At 38.0% G+C, this 18895-nt stretch overlaps 1 protein-coding gene across 3 annotated transcripts in view; it reads left to right on the forward strand.

Annotated features, from left to right (window-relative positions):
• The first annotated feature begins 1654 nt into the window (after positions 1-1654).
• The window catches only part of DDX4 (DEAD-box helicase 4), a 66648-nt gene continuing 49407 nt past the window's right edge, over positions 1655-18895 (forward strand). For all 3 annotated transcript variants that reach the window (XM_070045080.1, XM_060295420.1, XM_060295419.1), the window contains exons 1-2: positions 1655-1726; positions 10523-10583. In XM_070045080.1, the coding sequence (XP_069901181.1) occupies positions 1655-1726; positions 10523-10583 (133 nt within the window). The remainder of the gene's footprint in view (positions 1727-10522; positions 10584-18895) is intronic.

The raw sequence follows: 18895 nt of genomic DNA on the forward strand, positions 1-18895 counted from the left end.
ATTCCTCTAATTTTTTTTTTTTTTGCGGTACGCGGGCCTCTCACTGTTCTGGCCTTCTCCCGTTGCAGAGCACAGGCCCCAGATGCGCAGGCTCAGCGGCCATGGCTCACGCGCCCAGCTGCTTCGCAGCATGTGGGATCTTCGCGGACCGGGGCACGAACCTGTGTCCCCTAGCGTTGGCCGGCGGACTCTCAACCACTGCGCCACCAGGGAAGCCCTGTTTTCAACTCTGACTTGCAGCTCTCGCATACGGAAATTCTATAGCCACTCCAGTTTGAGGACCCCACCCAAGAATCTAGAGACAAGTGGCGCACGGCCAGCTCTCTAACCCAGGCCTAACGGACCACTCTGGGAGGAGCCTAATGGGTCCCACCACTGCAGCCTAGAATGCCAACAAGTAGGGTAGGAGAGGCTGGAGATGGGGGCGGGACGGCGCGTCTGCCTGACCGCTGATTGGCTGAGGGCACTCGTTGCCTGGCGCCATTTGTTGTTGGAGGGGCGCGCCTGACGCAGCCTGCGTCCTGCACGTGCAGCCGTTTACGCGGCGTCAGCGCCTGCGAGAACTCTGGGAGAGCAAGCAGTGGAGAGGTGAGTGGGCTAGCGGATTTTCCCCCCCCCGTACGCGCCTCGTCCCGACCCTCTGGGCTTCCCAGTAGCTGGACTTTGGGCCGACTGAAGGACGGACGCGGTGGGCGGGGGTTTGAAGCCGTCCTTTGGCGTCATTCTGCTTTCTGCCGGAGGGTCCAAAAGCACCGTGGGTGCCCGAAGTCTGAGGTTGAGGCCTGCAGAGGAGGTGAAGGAGCCTTTTTGACCAGCCCCTGCTTGTCTTTTTCTCTGAATAGGGATGGTTGTAGTAACACTGTGTATAAATCCTCCTTGGCGAAGCCAGTCCTTTGTTGGAGGTATTCGGGCCACCTAACCACTGCTTCCTTCCCTGCCAAACTTCGAGGCCTTGATCCCCGCCCCCCCTCCAAGAAACTAAGTAAAAAACCTCAAGCTAAACGGCTTACCTAGTTTTGAAGGGAGGCATGTGAAGGGAGAAACCTTGAGTAGTATCTGAAAAATGTCCCCTCCCCTTAATATACAATAAGACGTTTGAGGACCCTTCAATGGAGACGATAAATTCTAACAACAGATTTTGGGAGAAAGCCTAAACATCAGTGGGGACATGGTGATTGCTAGAGTGATTAGGTAAGTGGTTCAACTGATTTTTAAGGAGAAAAAGGATGGACATAAATGCTGTCTCTAGGGAAGAAACAAAACTTAATTGCTTGTTTTTTGTTTTTTTTTTTTTTTTTGCGGTACGCGGGCCTCTCGCTGTTGTGGCCTCTCCCGTTGCGGAGCACAGGCTCAGCGGCCATGGCTCACGGGCGCAACCGCTTCGCGGCATGTGGGATCTTCCCGGACCGGGGCACGAACCCGTGTACCCTGCATCGGCAGGCGGACTCTCAACCACCGCACCACCAGGGAAGCCCTAATTGCTTGTTTTGCAAAAACTTTTTGGGAGGATCAACACTTAGTTGAGTAGTTTGGAGGGGTATATGTGAAATGATGAGGGTTTATGCTTTTAAAGATATGATTCTGATCTCTCTGATTCTAATTGAGGCTAAATGTGCATGTTTGTATTTTTATGAGAATAGAACTGGAAGCCACCATGGGAGATGAAGATTGGGAAGCAGAAATAATCAAACCTCGTATGTCTTCCTATGTTCCTGTGTTTGAGAAGGTAATAAAATTCAAAGTTTGCAGTTATTAAATGCTGCAGATTTTATCGAAGTTGAAAATCACTGTGGTGAGAAAGTTCTAAATTACAGTTTGTTGTGCTTATCTCGGTGTGATTGTTATTAACTATCTCATGGCGAATGATGAAGAGGCACGCTAAGCCTCAAATAGAATAAAATAGTCTGAGGTAATTTGATAATTAAAAACTAAAATGTATATAATAACATTAACAATTTAATTTAAATCTCAATGATTTAGGACTTGTGGGTGAAAGCAAGCTTATGCTAATGTGGTTGAATGTTTCTGAGATACAGTCATATAGAAAACTGAAAAAATTTAATTTGATTTTGGTTGATGTTTTGAATTCTGAAAATTGGTTTCCTACAAGCAGGGCTCTCAAGATAAAAACATTAGGCTGATTCAGATGGTAACATTAGTTTGATCTTCAAATGTACAAATCAGCAGATCTTTTTTCTCAATGGTGTTTGAAGAGTTACATTGGAATTCAGAAGAAGGGGTTATGGAGTGGGTTTTGGATTTCAGTTTTCACTTGAAAATTGACTTAATAAGGTGAACAGACTCTACTTTAGAAGATAGTGTATTTTAACGAGTTGCTTTTACATAAGTGTTACATACTTGAAAATGTCTCCAAAAGTTGATTTTTTTCCTTTTAGAATTTCCAGTTGGTGTTTATGTTAGTCAATTCTGACACTTTCTATGTCAAAGTGATGTCTTAGTGGAAATTCTTAATTTACCCCAAATCATAAGATAAGTAATTCTTTGTCTCAATTGGATTTGATCTGTATGTATATAAAGTTTATGTTAAAATATCTAAAATGTTAATCTGAATTTATCGTGTTTCTTGTTTTGGGACTTACTTTAGAAGTAACATCTTTTGTATGTTATCTTTTTACAGTCTTCCCATCATAAAAATATTGGAACACCATTGGGAAAAGAGGAGAAAAATCACCTAACAGTCTTGCTCACTAGCACAAATGCTCTGTTTTTAGTAAATTTTCTTCTATTTTTCCCAAACGTGTTTTTATATAGATTGTAATGATAGTACATAATAATAATTTTTGATTTCAGCTTTTTCACTCTTCAGCATTAACTATTCCATATTACTAATTTCCTAAAAATAATTTCTAATGGTTATATAATATTTCATGGACTAGAGCTACCATAACATAAATAATTTTCTGTTGGTGCGAATTTAAGATGTTGTTATCTTTCCACTGTAATATTGTCATGAATATCTACAGTTTATTCTTTGTTTTAATTTGGGAGTATTTTTTTCTAAAATGGAATTACTTGGTCAAAGAATATTTTATGGTTCTTTCTTTCCCTGGTTCTCAACAGATTTGTTCTAATACAAAGTTTAACTCACAAATACAGATGTTCTTCCACTTGGACTTGTCTAATTTTTATTTTTTCTTACTCTGAGATTTTGTCTTCACTAAATACTCTTCAAACAGTGTACTTACTGCACTGTAGCATGTTGTGCATGGTTATTGCAAAGGGTGTCTGAAATTGAGGATGGTCAACTGTCAGGCTTCTAGATTTACCTTTTGGAAATCTTTGTGCTATTCAGTAACATACTTTGTTTCTTGATATTGGTCATACTGAGTTGAATATTAATTTATGTTAACATTTCTACCTTATGATTCTTAGTATCTATTTGTGTGGGGCCAGTTTGTAGTAAACTTTTTGCACTTGTCTGCAAACTTAACACCTGGTACTGGTTGTGCAATTAGTTATTTGGTCTACTTGACTTGAAGGAACATGGTGCAATCAGTGGCTCTGTTTGCCTGCCTTGGTTGAATAAGAAATGTAGAAACTAAGGATAAATATATGACGTTTTTATGTAGGAAAAATGAGGTCTTTTCTTCAGCCTATTTTTTTTTTTTTTTTTTTTGCGGTACGTGGGCCTCTCACTGTTGTGGCCTCTCCCGTTGTGGAGCACAGGCTCCGGACGCGCAGGCTCGGCGGCCATGGCTCACGGATCCATGTCCCCTGCGTCGGCAGGCGGACTCTCAACCACTGCGCCACCAGGGAAGCCCACAGCCTATTTTCTTTTAAAGGCACCATTTTGATTGGTTGTTCTAATTGAATTTCCATTTCAAGAGACAGCTGGGCTTCCCTTTTGTTCAATTTATATTGGCTCTGAGACCATCTTAGATTGGTAACAATATCTGTGATCAGCCTTTTCTTTTTTTTATTAATTTTTAAAAATTGGAGTATAGTTGATTTACAATGTTGTGTTAGTTTCTGCTGTATAGCAAAGTGAGTCAGTTATACATATACACGTATATCCACTCTTTTTCAGATTCTATTCCCATATAGGTCATTACAGAGTATTGAGTAGAGTTTCCTATGCTATACACTAGGTCCTTATTATGTGATCAGCCTCTTCTGAATGCTTCTCAGGATCCTTACTTGGAGATTTAATATTGATACATGCTTATATAATTTTGAACTAACAGGCTACTATTCTGGTAGTTCTCAGAACTTCCCAATTGTAGTTTTTGAAGTGAGTGTACCACCTGAAGATAGAATAATAAAAGATGTGGGGTTGAGAGAAATTTGATAATGTTAACAGTTACAGCAGTCCAGAAAACCCAGTGGTTAGGCATTTGCACGTTGCATGCAAACTTGTTGGGATGAGTGGTGGAATGGATGAGTATGATGACTGTAACAGGATGCTGGGTTTGCTTGCTAGTTGTAATGTTTCTTGTTAGATGACCCTGGGAGTAAGTCTACACAGTGATCACTTCTGTCTGATCTTTTTGCCTTTTTTGTGGCATATTTCAAAGGCAGATACTCTTGTGATTAAAGTGGAAACAGCTTGAGATAATTAGTCCATCCACAATTATTTTATTAAGTAGTAAAAGCAAAGTTTGTAATAATTGTTTAGATAAGAAAGTAAAGTTCATGGCTTCTTTGTTCATGTTCATACTGCAGTTCTGAAGTAGCAGGGGAAAATGTGGTGGTTGGACATCGTTGGGTTGGCAGACCTAAGGAAGTTGATGTGCCGGAGCCTGAGGAAGATTTCCAGCAATTTCTGCTTCTAGTCATCAGTGAGATGTGGGAAGATACTGTGTCTCTTACTCAAGAGCACAGAAAATCATATATGTGGAATAGGAGCAAGTTGTGGGAGATACATAATATGTTCATCCAAATAAAAACCCAGGAAAGTGCTCTCACTCATCTCCCAAATCTAAATGACGGCATCAAGGGCAGAGTGACAAAAAAGTATGGGAAGGCTGAGAAGAAGGCTAAAGAGATTGCAATGATGGTAGAAATGTTGGTCGAGTTAGTCCAGGGGATAGAGAAAAGTGAATCCTCTTGAAGGAGGATTGGCAGTTTATGACCAAAGGATTCCAATGAACTGATGGAGATTGGCTGATGCCCACGAGAACCTAACACCAGAGAGAGAGTCTTTCGTTTTCTCCCTTTTTTTCTCTGTATATACTCTGTCCTCACAGTAGGTTTGTGGTATAGTCTGCAGTTGATAACGTCGACGTGAGTTTTGATTGCTAAATGTTTTTGTTTGGGGAAATAACTTTTATTTGGAAAATGCTGTCACATGCAGAAATTAGGGCTTAGATTGTAAGCATTTGCAACAGACACATTTGTTCCTGGGCTTTGGTTATTGTTTCTATTTTGAGGTGAGTTGCTCTTTCTTATGTGACATGATAGGTCATCTGGAACCTTAGGTCTGTGTGTGATACATGACACTCAGAGTTGGAGTTCTCTAGCTCTGGAGGTGCTGAAGGAGCTGCATTAATTCTAGAAGATGACTCCATGCAGCAATTGCTGGAGAAACTGAAGAAGGGACCAGACTTCAACTGGGAATGTGAATGGGGCTGATCTGGCTGGGACTGATGAATCAGAAGAAGGGATGGAGGATGGTATTGTCTGTATTTGGGGGCTTTAATTTCTGTTTTAGATCATAGGAGGAGAGATGTATTTTGTTCAAAATTTAAATTTTACATGGCATGCTATCTGATGCAACCTATCTGGTCAGTTTATTTGGACAATGTAACTCGGCTTTATTTGACATGGAACCTAGAATAGGAGATGAGATCTTGGTATTGTGTACAAGTTGATTTAGTACTCTGATGCATTTCAGGGTATTCTGGGCATAAAATGGAGGATATTTGCAAAGGTCCTTAAAGGGCTGGGGAAGAAACACATGGAACTGTGTGCATAGGTCACTGAATGGACAGGGAAGAGGCATCTTCAAGGTTCATAAGCTGTCCAGCTATAAGTTCGCTTGAGTAGCAGACCTGACAAGTAATTGAGATCAAAACTCTACCATGTTTTAAAAAAAAACAACTTAACATGTTAATGGAAGTATTCATTTGTTTGGAAAGACAAAAGATCTAAAAAAAAAAAGTAAGATATTCCAGAATTGAAAATAATAAGAGTACGTATAAGGTAAAAAGAAATGTGTTCATCAAAATGCAAATAGATTATTTGTAGCTACCTGTGAGAATCCTTGTTTAAAACATTTTGAAATTTCTCAGTTGGTTCATTTGAATGGATAAAGAGGTTATAAATATTTTGTAGCTAAGTGTTCTAAAAATAAGGTAATGTTAAGACCTGAGACTCATTCAGCACATTTTTATTATTATTATTATTTTTTGGCTGCGTTGGGTCATTGTTGCTTTGCTGGCTTTCTCTAGTTGCAGTGAGCAGGGGCTACTCTTCGTTGTGGTGCGGTGGCTTCTCTTGTTGCGAAGCACAGGCTCTAGGCACACAGGCTTCAGTAGTTGTGGAGCGCAGGCTCAGTAGTGTGGCACACAGGCTTAGTTGCTCCGTGGCATGTGGGATCTTCCCGGACCAGGGATCGAACCCATGTCCCCTTCATTGGCAGGCAGATTCTTAACCACTGCACTGCCAGGAAAGTCCCAGCACATTTTTATTTCAGCCATACTTGGTGCTGGAGAGAGTGGTGAACGTGATAGATAAGGGGCTCACTGTCATGGATGTTCTGTTTTACTGGGGGACACAGAATAAGCACATTGAAAATCAAATATAGAGTGAAAAATATTATGAAAAAATCAGGAAACTCTGTGTGTGTGTGTGTGTGTGTGTGTGTGAGAGAGAGAGAGAGAGAGAGAGAGAGAAAGGGAGAGAAAGAGAGGGAGAGAGAGAGAGAGAGAGATATTGGGATGGGTAGATTTAGATTACTTGGAGAGGAAAAGCTTCCCTGAGACTATGACTCATGAGCTGGAGACCTGAAGGAGTCCCAGTAGGACATGATGTGTAAAGATCCAGAGAAGGGAACAAACTTGGGGTATCAGGGCAACAGGAGGAAGTACAATGTATTAGTTTCCTATGGCTGCTGTAACAAATTACCACAACCTTGGTGGCTTACAGTAACAGAAAAATTTCTCTTACAGTTCTGGAGGCCAGAAGTTAGAAATCATGGTGTCAGCAGTGCTGTCTTCCTTCTGTAGACTCTAGGAGATAATCCATGCCTCTTCTAGCTTCTGGTGGTTATGGGCAGTCCTTGGCTTGTGGCTGCCTCTTTTTCTGCTGTCTTCACAGGCCTTCTCTGTGTTTGTCTTAATACCCTTTGCCTCTCATAAGGACACTTGTGATGACATTCAGAGCCCACTGTGATAATCTGGGGTAATCTCCTCATTTCAGAATTCTTTTTTTTTTTTTAAATTTTTGGCTGCGTTGGGTCTTCGTTGCCGCGTGTGGGCTTTCTGTAGTTGCAGCGAGCGGGGGCTACTCTTCAGTTGCAGTGTGCGGGCTTCTCATTGCAGTGGCTTCTCTTGTTGCAGAGTACGGGCTCTAGGGCACGTGGGCTCAGTAGTTGTGGCGCACGGGCTTAGTTGTTCCACGGCATGTGGGATCTTCCCGGACCAGGGCACGAACCCGTGTCCCCTGCATTGGCAGGCAGATTCTTAACCACTGCACTTCCAGGAAAGTCCCAGAATTCTTAATTATATCTGCTCGATCTCTTTTTTCCAAATAAGATAACATTTACACCTTTCAGGAATTAGGACAATATCATTGAGTGGCCATTATTCAATCTGCTATAGCTAGTATGGCTGAAGCACAGTGAGATAAGACAAGATTGGTAGAAAATGAAATCCGAGAAGGAAAGAGAAAAGGAGAGGGAGAGGACCCTGGAGATAGTGGTGGACGTAGAGCTGATAGGACTGGATGGGCTGGATATGGGGAATGAAAGAGAGAGTGATGCCAGGTTTTTAAATTTAAGCAACTAGATGGATGATGGTGCTCTTTACTGAAATGGGAAATATGTGGAAGATGAACAAATTTGGGAGGGGAAAAAAATCAAGAATTCTGAATTTGCTGTGTTCATTTTGAGATACCTAAGAAAACATGTAAGTAGGAATGCCAGTCAGTAGATAATATGAATTTGTTGCTTAGGAGAGGGATCAGAGCTATAGATACAAATTTGGGAATTACCTATATATTAATGGGGTTTAAAGCTGTGAGATTGGGTAAAGTTAGATAGAGTAAAATAGACTGAGGGCTGTGCCATGAACTGTGGGGCACTCCAACTTTAAAGGAACGTTAGAGGAGGAGCTGGCAAAGGAGATTGAGGAGGGAGTGGCCAGTGGGGCAAGAGGAAAACCAGGGGAGTGTGTGTTCCTTAAGCCAGAGAAGAATGTTGGAAAGAGGAAGGAGAGTCTGTTGTTTCAAATGCTGCTGAGAGTTCTGGTAGGATGAAGCATAAAAGTAGTAATTTTATTACATAATATCCTTATTATAAGCTTTTTCAGAGCAGAGGTGAGGATGGAGGCTAGACTAGAGTGGCTTGAAGGAAAAATGGAATATGAGAAAGTGGAGGCAGCAACTGTAGACAAGATGTTTTGCCTACAAAGGAGCAGAGAAGTGATGCAATAGCTGGAAGGAAATATGAAGTTAATTCATTTTTAAGGTAATGAAAAAGGTTAAGGATTTTTTATGATGAAAGGTGAATTCTGTTGAAAAAATTTTTTTTAAAAAATTTGCCTTGGAATGTATTTGGGACATTAAATTCCACAGTCTGAAGATTGTCTAATAATAGTAATTTTTCGATTCTTTGGTGCCAGAGTGTTTCATTACTTTTTTATCAGTTATATAATGCTGAAAGCATTATAACACTTATAAAACCAGCCCTTTTTGGGGCTCTATTCATCCAGTAATACTTTGGCCACTAGAAAAGAGAAAGAAGTCTTCAGGGTTTCAGTTTAAACAGGGAAAACTGGATTACTTTTCTTGTTTTAATGTCTATGGTAATCATAAATTGGAACTTTTTACTGTAGCCCAAGCCATTTCCAGGATTCTATTGTCTATTTTTAATAAGTCGGAAAAATAACTGGATGACTTTTGAGCTTTATAAAGGTAGTTTTTAAAGTCATTTAGTGTCTTTTGTGAAAGAAATTTTAGATAAAAGTATTACCTGAAGAGACCTACCTTGGTACGCTCCCTCCAGCTTTGGGTTTATTTAAAGGAATTTATTTGAAAAAATATTGTGATTCTTCTAATGCAATCAGTTAATTAAAGTATCATCTGTAAATTTTAGGTCACTTTTCGTTTTTAAATGATTGAATTCTGATTTTGATGTGCAAGAATTTCAGAGCTCTGTTCAAAAGTTTTGCCTTAAGTAGAGGAAGCTTGTTTGAGAGGAAATAAAGATTTAATGATGATAAGGACATCCTAGGAGTTGGAAGTGAGAAAAATGTTACTCATGTTGTCATTAACCCAGGAATACCCTGAGAAATGTTGGAAGGTTCCAAAATTAACTTGACATTTAGCTATGAATTTTCTGAGTCCACCAGTCGTTACACCATTGCAAGCATAATGCATATGTATTAATAGCGAATAAATTTTGAGACTGAAGTAGGGAAAATGGGACAGTCAGTATTTGGGAGCATTAAAGGCAATCTTGAACTATTTCTGTGACAAATTTGATTGAAATTAACCATGAATATTCTGACCTGTAGCTGGCGTCCACCATTTCATTGGATTTTTAGTGCACCTGCGAGATAACATCTGTAGATACACTGTTTTTAGTGCATAAGTGAGGTTTTCTTTACTTTAGAATTAATTCTTTTTTTAATAATGTGAGTACATTAGTTTCACTTCATATAAAAACAATTGAAGTTTAAAAATAAATTTCTGTAGTGCTTTACTGTAGAAATTGTTATCTGCCACTCTCCTTCTGTGCTCTACTTTATTCTGTACAGATTTGATGAGTATACTGTAAAATACTGAACTCTGTAACCTATATTGTGTATTGGCAGGTATTGAATTACTCATGTATTACTTTGGTTATTGTAGTTATATAATAATAGTATTTGATTATACTTTTCAAGTAGGGTGGCTAAAGTTTTATTTGAAGTTGGGTGTCAGCAAACTCCATACAGGGCCAGGTAGTAAACATTTTAAACTTTGAAGGCCTTATGGTCTCTGTTGCGACTTTGCTATTGTAATGCAAAAGCAGCCATCGACATACCTAGATGAATTGAGCGTGGCTGTGTTCCAGTAAAACTTTATTTACAAAAACTGGTAGCCCACCAGATTTCTCTTGTGGCTGTAGTTTGCTGACCAGTGTTTTAAGTGATATATTAATACGCTATACGTACAATGTTAAAGTGGAGGTGTTTTAGAGTAATTAATAAAGGAACATGCAGTGACTCAGAAAATCTTACATTCTGTAATTGTTTTGTTCTGAACAAAACCCAGTTGTTAAAATTTTGTAGTATTTGTGAGATAGATTACACATTTTTATTATTCAAAGTAGAAAACTAGTCTTTTTTTTTTCTTACAGGATAGGTATTCTTCTGGAGCAAATGGAGACACTTTTAACAGGACTCTGGCTTCATTGTCAGGTATGTGTTAAGGCAAAAATGTAAAACCGTTTTTAGGTTAAGGGCTTCATCCAGTGGATGAGGAGCTGACTAGTAGATGTCTTGTAGAGGATGTTTTCTAAATTTTCTAGTGAGAATTCATTCTGACTTGAATATTTTGGGTTGGGGGCCACTTACAGCTAAAGGAGAGAGGAGAGAGTGTAGTGCTGTAGAGTGTATCCTTTGATTTAGTAGGTTTGCTGTAAAACCTTTGCCCGACCTGGAAGTTGCATGTTTGGCTTTCAGGCTGCTTAGGGAATTGTCAGGGTTCCTGATATAAGGCAGTAGGAGATTGGACTCTGTAAGGTGTTGAAGCAGGTTGCAGTGGTGGTGACCTGTCAGGATAACTGTTTAAACCAAACTCATATCTAGATAATATGAGTTTCTTTGGGATCTGAAAACAAATTTAGGGGAGGTCCTAGGCAAATAAGAGAAACAAATCAAGATAAGGGAGCTGTTGTTTTCTCCTACCATTTATTTCCATCTGGTTCGCCTACATATTTTATAAAGTTGATGTGGATGGGAAGATGGGTGGAAGTGGTAGGTCCTGGGCTAGGAAGTTAAACTTATGGCAGTAGTGTTTCATTTTGTTGAAGTCCAAAGCAGGCTGAAATGCTATTTCTACTATTTTTCTTCAGTTTTTCTTATTGTGGTAAAATACACGTAACACAAAATTAACTGTATTAACCATTTTTAAGTGTACAGTTCAGTGACATTAAGGACATTCATATTGCTGTGCAGCCATCACCACCATCTACCTCTGGAATTTTTTCATCTTCCCAAACTGAAACTTCGTGCCCATTAAACAATAACTGGCCAGTACTTCGTCTCCTCAGCTCTTGGCAATCACTGTTTACTTTCTATGAATTTGAGTTACTGTGAATTTACTGTGAGTCTCTATGAATTTGAGTAACTACTACTTTTAAGTCTTACTCTGATGCAAGAGAGGGCCTGGTGACACCAGGTAGTTTCATTTCTCTCATCAAAAATTAGTGGATGAAGTAAAACATTTTATAGTCTAGGAAGCTACTGGCTCACTGAAGCCTGTCCCAAAGTGAAAAAACCTGTGGAGAGGTAGTTTCTAAAATGTGAAGGGGAGTTCGAGAATCAGAGTTCATTGGGTTAAAGCAAATTTAATTCCCATGTTCACCTTAATTTCAGAGTAATTCTCTCTCTCTCTCTTTTCTTAGAGTAATTCTCTTGATAGAAGGAAGTTGAGTTTAGAAGAAATGCTTTTGCTATTACCAAGATGCATTTGTCTTTTGTAAACATTTAAATGCAGCGGTTTAATATAGAATATTCAGATTCTCAGAAGTTTATGAAATTTATGCCTGCTGAAACCCCAGCAGAAGGCTAACCACATGCATGTGTGTGTACTTGAAGTATTCAAAAAAGAAAATTGGGTAAAAGTAATCTATACTTCTTAACACATCTATATGCATAGATCATTGCGTAATCAGGAGAAACCTTGTTCTGTGAGGTGTCAAAGATAATTTTTGTAAGGGAATGAAAGTTTGGGTCTATAGTATATTAAGGTATAACGTGACTTTGTAGTGAAATCATCAGTAAACTAGATTGAAATAGCCACCAACTAAAACCCTGGACTTTTCTTAGCATTAGATCTTGAATGTTCAGGCTAATGATATAAAATCAAATAATGAAAAATATAGATTGCCTGCTTACCTTCTGGATAACAAATACTTTGGTAGCTCTTTTATAAGTAAAATATTTTTTTCATGAAGATAGATTTCCTTATTACAGAAATACATACTAGGCCAATGAATGCTATACTAAGTTAATACCTACATACTCTTATTGCAAAAAAAAATAGTGGAAAAACTTAAATATAGTTGTGAAAAGAAAGAAAATGAAGTGAAATCTTGGCTCCCAGGTTTAACCATGAGTGTCTGTTGACAGTCTTTCAACTCTGATTGTTTAGATTTCTGCATGAATCAACCAACTATGGATGAAAAATACTTGGAAAAAAATTCCAGAAAGTTCCCCAAAGCAAAACTTGAATTTGCCCTCCACTGGCAACTATTTATATAGCATTTACATTGTATTTGGTATTATATGTAATCTAGAGATCATTTAAAGTATGTGGAGGATGTTAGGTTATATGCAAAGATGACACCATTTTATATGAGGGACCTGTGCGCCCAGGGATTTTGGTATCCTTGGGGGTAGGGGGTGGGTGGAGGGGATTAGGTGGTGGGTCCTGGATCCAACCCTCCTCCGATACCAATATTTAGCTCCCCCCCTTCCCCCTGTATACTCCACTCACACTTCTTCCCTTCGCACTCTCCTAACAGTTACCACACTTTTTGCATAAAAACCTATACTCAGTTTTTATATCATGGCTGTGTATATATCATTCATACGTGAACCATGTAATATATTATGGTTGCATTTCCTTTATTATTCAGTCTTCTGTTTTGTTTTTTACTAGAGTTAATCATTACCTTGTTTACTTGATCTGTGTTTCTATTGCTAATTTATTTCAAAACCCTCTGCCAGAAGCACAGCTATTTATTCATATCTATTTATGTTCATAGTTTTTAACACATCTTTCTAAGCATGGATATGCATCAGACTATATTCATGGTTAGGTTCTATGACGTATACAGTGATCTATCAGTTTCATTTTTTCTTGATTCCTCTATCCTCTCCAGGATAGACTTGCCTCTCTAGCCTCTCATCCCAAGAATTACCCTTCACCTCTTTCGTGTGTCACCTTTCTTTTCCCTGAATCCCATGTTTTTTCTATCTTGATTCCCCTGCCTCCCCACTTCAGTGGAGCCCATTTTCCTGCAGCTTCTTGGGAAAGGAAGCATGGAAAAGAAATTTGAGAGATTGCAAATATCTTTACTTTCATAATTGATTCATAAAAACAGAAGATTGATTCCCACTTTGAGTAACATTTTAGGTTGGAAATAATTTCCCCCCAAAACTTTATAATTGCTTCATTGTACGTGAAATACTAGTGATGCTGCTTAGTTTGATATGAGTTCTGGTCCTTTGTATATGACTTTTTCTAAACTCTTCTAAAGCTTTTAGGATCTTACTTTGTCTTCTGTATTCTGAAAATTTTATGATTGTGTAACTTGATGTGGAACTTTTTATTTATTATACACTTAGTCTATATAGACACTTAGTGAGTGGGCCTTTTAAATCTGAAATTCATACCCTTTACTTATTTTCTTATTTTTTTCTCTGAGGATTATTATAATTTCATTTGAATGTTATTTCTGTTCCCTGTGCTGGTTCTTAGACTTCTTTTCCCTGTGTTTGTTTTGTTTCATGTAGGTGACTTTCTTCAGAAGTCTGGTGATCCTTGCCTGCCTTTTTGTATTTAAGAGTGGAACATTAAAAACTCACCCCTGTGCCTGGACACAGCTTCTTGACTGATGGGTTCTACTCTTAAGTGATTGGGCCAGGGCTAGGCTGTTTTGTTGGGGAGAGCAGTTTTCTTAGAGAGGAATCATGTTGTGCTTTTCTAGAGGATTTAAGTTTTTTAAGCTCTCATTTCTTGTTTCATCCTTCCCTCCTCTCTCTTTCCTTGTTGTATTGAACAGATCCTGTGCTGCCTTTGCTGATTTCTTTTTTACCCATTTTTGAATGATTTGAATTCTTCCTAGACTAGCTATTAGAAGTGTCAGGGAATTCTTACTCCTCTACTTCCCTGAAGCAGCCATTCTTTTTGTGTGTGTGTTTTAAAAGATATGTTGTTACGTGTGCCTATTTTTTTGTGTGCTTGTAATTTTAACTTAGAAAAATGTTACTGTGCTGAAGATCTCATAATTTTTTCTCACCCCCCACCACTACGTTTATGACATATTCCTAATTGATAATTGATTGCATTATTTCTAACTACTGTATGGTATTTCATATACTTTATCACCAAGTTTTATATCCTCCCTATCCCCATGATGGACACTGTAATTACCTCTTATTCCCCTCCAGCACCACAAGGATGAACATTCTTTTACATGTCCCTTTATGGGTCTAAGTGAGAATTCTTTGGGTAATGGACTCAGGAGAGGAATTACAGGGTCATGGGGTGTATAAATACTTAATTTGATTAAATATTTAATAATTGCTTTCCAGAATAGCTATGTCAGTCTATACTCCCATAAGTAGGACCTGAGGGCTCTTATATTCCATTGACATTACTATTCAGTCTTGTGCTTTTAGCCAGCCTATTGGGTATATAGTAAAATCTCTGTTTTAAATTCGCTTATCTGATTATTTATTAGCTTAACTGTCTCTTCATATGCATGCATGTTATCTTTTTGGGTTTCCACTTCTGTAAGTTGCGTATCATATATTTAGTCCATTTTTCTATTGGGTTTGCTTTCTTCGTCTTGTTGATTGGCAGGTATTCTTTGTATGTTCAAGATTTTACACTTTTTTCTGATTTAGACGTTGTGAATATCTTCTTCCATTTATTGTCTGTCAACTTTGTCCATGATATTCCTTGCTGATCAAAAATTTTAATTCAAAGCCATTAATTTTTTTTTGCTTTCTGATTTGCTTTTGCACTTTTAGTTAAGATGCTTTTCCCTACCTCTGTGTCAAAAAAGTAACCACCTAAGTTATCTTTAGAGTTTTACCTTTCACGTTTAAATTTTATTCATCCAAATCTGTACTTTAAAAAAAAAATTCATGATGGCCATATTTATTTGGGTGCCAAATCAGGACATAGTATATGTAGTATGAGTGTACATACAGGGCTCACAAAAAATAATCTTTGACGTTAGGGTTTTTCTCGTCAACTTGGGCCATGGGTCTTCAGTGATAGTGGAGGTTTTTTTTTTTTAAATCTTGGTAACATAAATGTAACATAAAATTTACTGTCTTAATCATTTTTTAAGGTAAAAAATGATTAAAAATTACTTTTTAGAGCAATTTTAGGGTCACAGCAAAATTAAAGGGAAGGTATAGAGTTCCCATAAAACCCCTGTCCCGACGCATGCTCTGCTTCCCCAACTACCAACCTCCCCCACCAGAGTAGTACATTTGTTACAATTGATGAATCTACGTTGGCACATCATTATTACCCAAAGTCCATAGTTTACATTATGGTTCACTCATTGTGTTGTATATTCTGTGGGTTTGCACAAATGTGTAATGACATGTATCCACCATTATAGTATCATACAGAATATTTTCACTGCTCTAAAAATCCTCCATGCTCCACCCATTCATCCCTGCCCTCTCCTTCAACTCCTAGCAACCACTGATCTTTTTATTGTCTCCATAGTTCTGCCTTTTCCAGAAGGTCGTATAGCTGGAATCATACAGTATGTGGCCTTTTCAGATTGGCTCCTTTCACTTAGTAATATGCATTTAAGCTTCCTCCATGTCTTTTCATGGCTTGATAGGTATTATTTTTTTTTCTTTTTTCTTTTTTTAGTACTGAATAACATTCCATTGTCTGAATGTACCACGGGTTTTTTGTTTTTTTTTTAAACATTCACCTACTGATGGACATCTTTGTTGCTTCCAAGTTTTGGCAGTTATGAATAAAACTGTTAGAAACATCCATGTGCAGGTTTCTTTGTGGACATAAGTTTTCAACTCCTTTGGATAAATACCAGGGAGCATAGTTGCTGGATGGTATGGTTAAGAGTATGTTTATTTTTGTAAGAAACAACCAGACTGTCTTCCAAATTGTGTCTGTAACATTTTGCATTCCCACCAGCAATAAATGAGAGTTTTTGTTGCTCCACATACTCCTCAGCATTTGTTATTGTCAGTGTTATTGATTTTGGCCGTTCTAATAGGTATATAGTGGCATCTTATTGTTTTAATTTGCATTTCTCTGATGTCCTGTCATGTGGAGCATCTTTCCATGTGCTTATTTGCCCTATATTCTTCTTTGATGAGGTGACTGTTAAGGTCTTTGACCCATTTTTTAATTGGGTTTTCTTATTGTTGAATTTTAAGAGTTGTTTATTTTGGATAACAGTCTTTTATCAGATATGTCTTTTGCAAATATCTTCTCCCAGTGTGTGGCTTGTCTTTTCATTTACTTGACATTATCTTTCACAGAGAAGTTTTTAATTTTAGTGAAGTCCAGCTTATCAATTATTTCTTTAATGGATTATGCCTTTGGTGTTGTATCTAAAAAGCCATTGCCATTCTCAAGGTCATCTAGATTTTCTCCTGTTATATTCTAGGAGTTCTATAGTTTTGCATTTACATTTAGGTCTGTGATCCATTTTTAGTTAATTTTTGTGAAGGGTGTAAGGTCTGCTCTAGATTCTTTTTTTTTTTTTTTGCGGTACGCGGGCCTCTCACTGTTGTGGCCTCTCCCATCGCGGAGCACAGGCTCCGGACACGCAGGCTCAGCGGCCATGGCTCACGGGCCCAGCCGCTCAACGGCATGTGGGATCTTCCTGAACCGGGGCACGAACCTGTGTCCCCTGCATCGGCAGGCGGACTCTCAACCACTGCGCCACCAGAGAAACCCTAGATTCCTTTTTTCTTTTTTTTATACCATGTGGATGTCCAGTTGTTCCAGCATCTTTTGTTGAAAAGATTTTCTTTGCTCCATTTTATTGCCTTTGCTCTTTTGTCAAAGATCAGTTGACTATATTAATATGGGTCTATTTCTAGGCTCTCTGTTCTGTTCCATTGATCTATTTGTTATTTTGCTAATACCACACTGGCCTGGTTACTATAGCTTTATAGTAAGTCTTAAAGTTGGGTAGTGTCAGACCTCCAACTTTGTTCTCCTTCAATATTGTGGTGGCTATTCTGGGTCTTTTGTCTTTCCATATAAACTTTAAAATCAGTTGTTGATATCCACAAAATATATAACTTGCTGCAATTTTGATTGATGTTGAACTTATAGATCAAGTTGGGAAGAACTGACATCTTGACAATATGGAGTCTTCCTATCCATGAATGTGGAATTATCTCTCAGTCTATTTAGTTTTTCTTTGATTTCATTAACCAGAGTTTTATAGTTTCCCACATATAGATCTACATATTTTGTTAGGTTTATACGCAACAGTTTCATTTTTTGGGGTGTTAATGTAAATGGTAATGTGTTTTTAATTTCAAATTCTACTTGTTCATTGCTGGTGTGTAGGAATGCAGTTAACTTTTGTGTAATAACCTTGTATCCTCCAACCTTGCTGAAATTGCACGTTAATTCCAGGAGGTTTTTTTGTCAGTTCTTTTGGGTTGTCTACATTGGTGATCATGTCATTTGTGAAAAAACAGTTTTATGTTGTATGTCTTCCTTCCCAATATGTATACTTTTTAGATAGAACTTCCAGTATGATGTTGAAAAGGAGTGATGAGAGGGCACATCCTTGCTTTATACCTGATATTAGTGGGAAAACTTTTGAGTTTCTCATTATTAAGTATGGTGTTAGCTATAGGGTTTTTTTAGCTATACTTTATCAAGTTGAATAAGCTCTCTCATCTTAACAATTTTTAAGTGTACAGTTGAATCCATCCTTTTGAATATGGTGTGAAATAGAGATCATTTTATCTGCATATGGTAACCCAGTTTTCCCGGCACCATCTGTTAAGCATTCTGTCTCTTCCCTCATGATGTCTGATGCAGATTCATCTCATGCAATTTTATTCTTTTTTTTTTTTTTTTTTGTCTTGAAGCACTGGACAAATCTACCATTCATTGAATAGTAGTAGAAGTAACAAGCATTTAGGCTTTTCCTCATTTCAGTGGGAATGCACCACAGTTTTTATAATTAAAGTGTAATGTTTGCTTTAGGCTTCTGTTAATTTTTTTTTCAGTCATGCCAAGGAAGTTTCTTTCCTTTCTGCTTGACTATTAGTTTTGTTCAGGAATGGCAGTTGAAAGTTAGCCAGTGCTTTTTTTTTTTTTGGAATTACTGATTTCTGTTGTTTTTCTTCTTTAAATATGTTAGTGTAGGGAAATAAATGGATTTTCTATTTTATTTTTTAAATTATTTAGATGTTATTTATTTATTGGAGTATAGTTGCTTTACAATATTGTGTTAGTTTATATTGTACAGCAGAGTGAATCAGCGATATGTGTACATATATCCCCTCTTTCTTGGATTTTCTTCTCATTTAGGTCACTACAGAGCACTGAGTAGAGTTCCCTGTGCTACATAGTAGGTTCTCATTCGTTATCTATTTTATACATAGTATCAATAGTGTATATATGTCAATCCCCATCTCCCAATTCATCCCACCTCCCCCTTTCCCCCTTGGTATCTGTATGTTTGTTCTCTACATCTGTGTCTCTATTTCTGCTTTGTAAATAAGATCGTCTATACCAGTTTTTTCAG

Source organism: Globicephala melas, chromosome 3, assembly GCF_963455315.2.
Source record: "Globicephala melas chromosome 3, mGloMel1.2, whole genome shotgun sequence".
In the NCBI taxonomy this organism is placed as follows: domain Eukaryota; kingdom Metazoa; phylum Chordata; class Mammalia; order Artiodactyla; family Delphinidae; genus Globicephala; species Globicephala melas.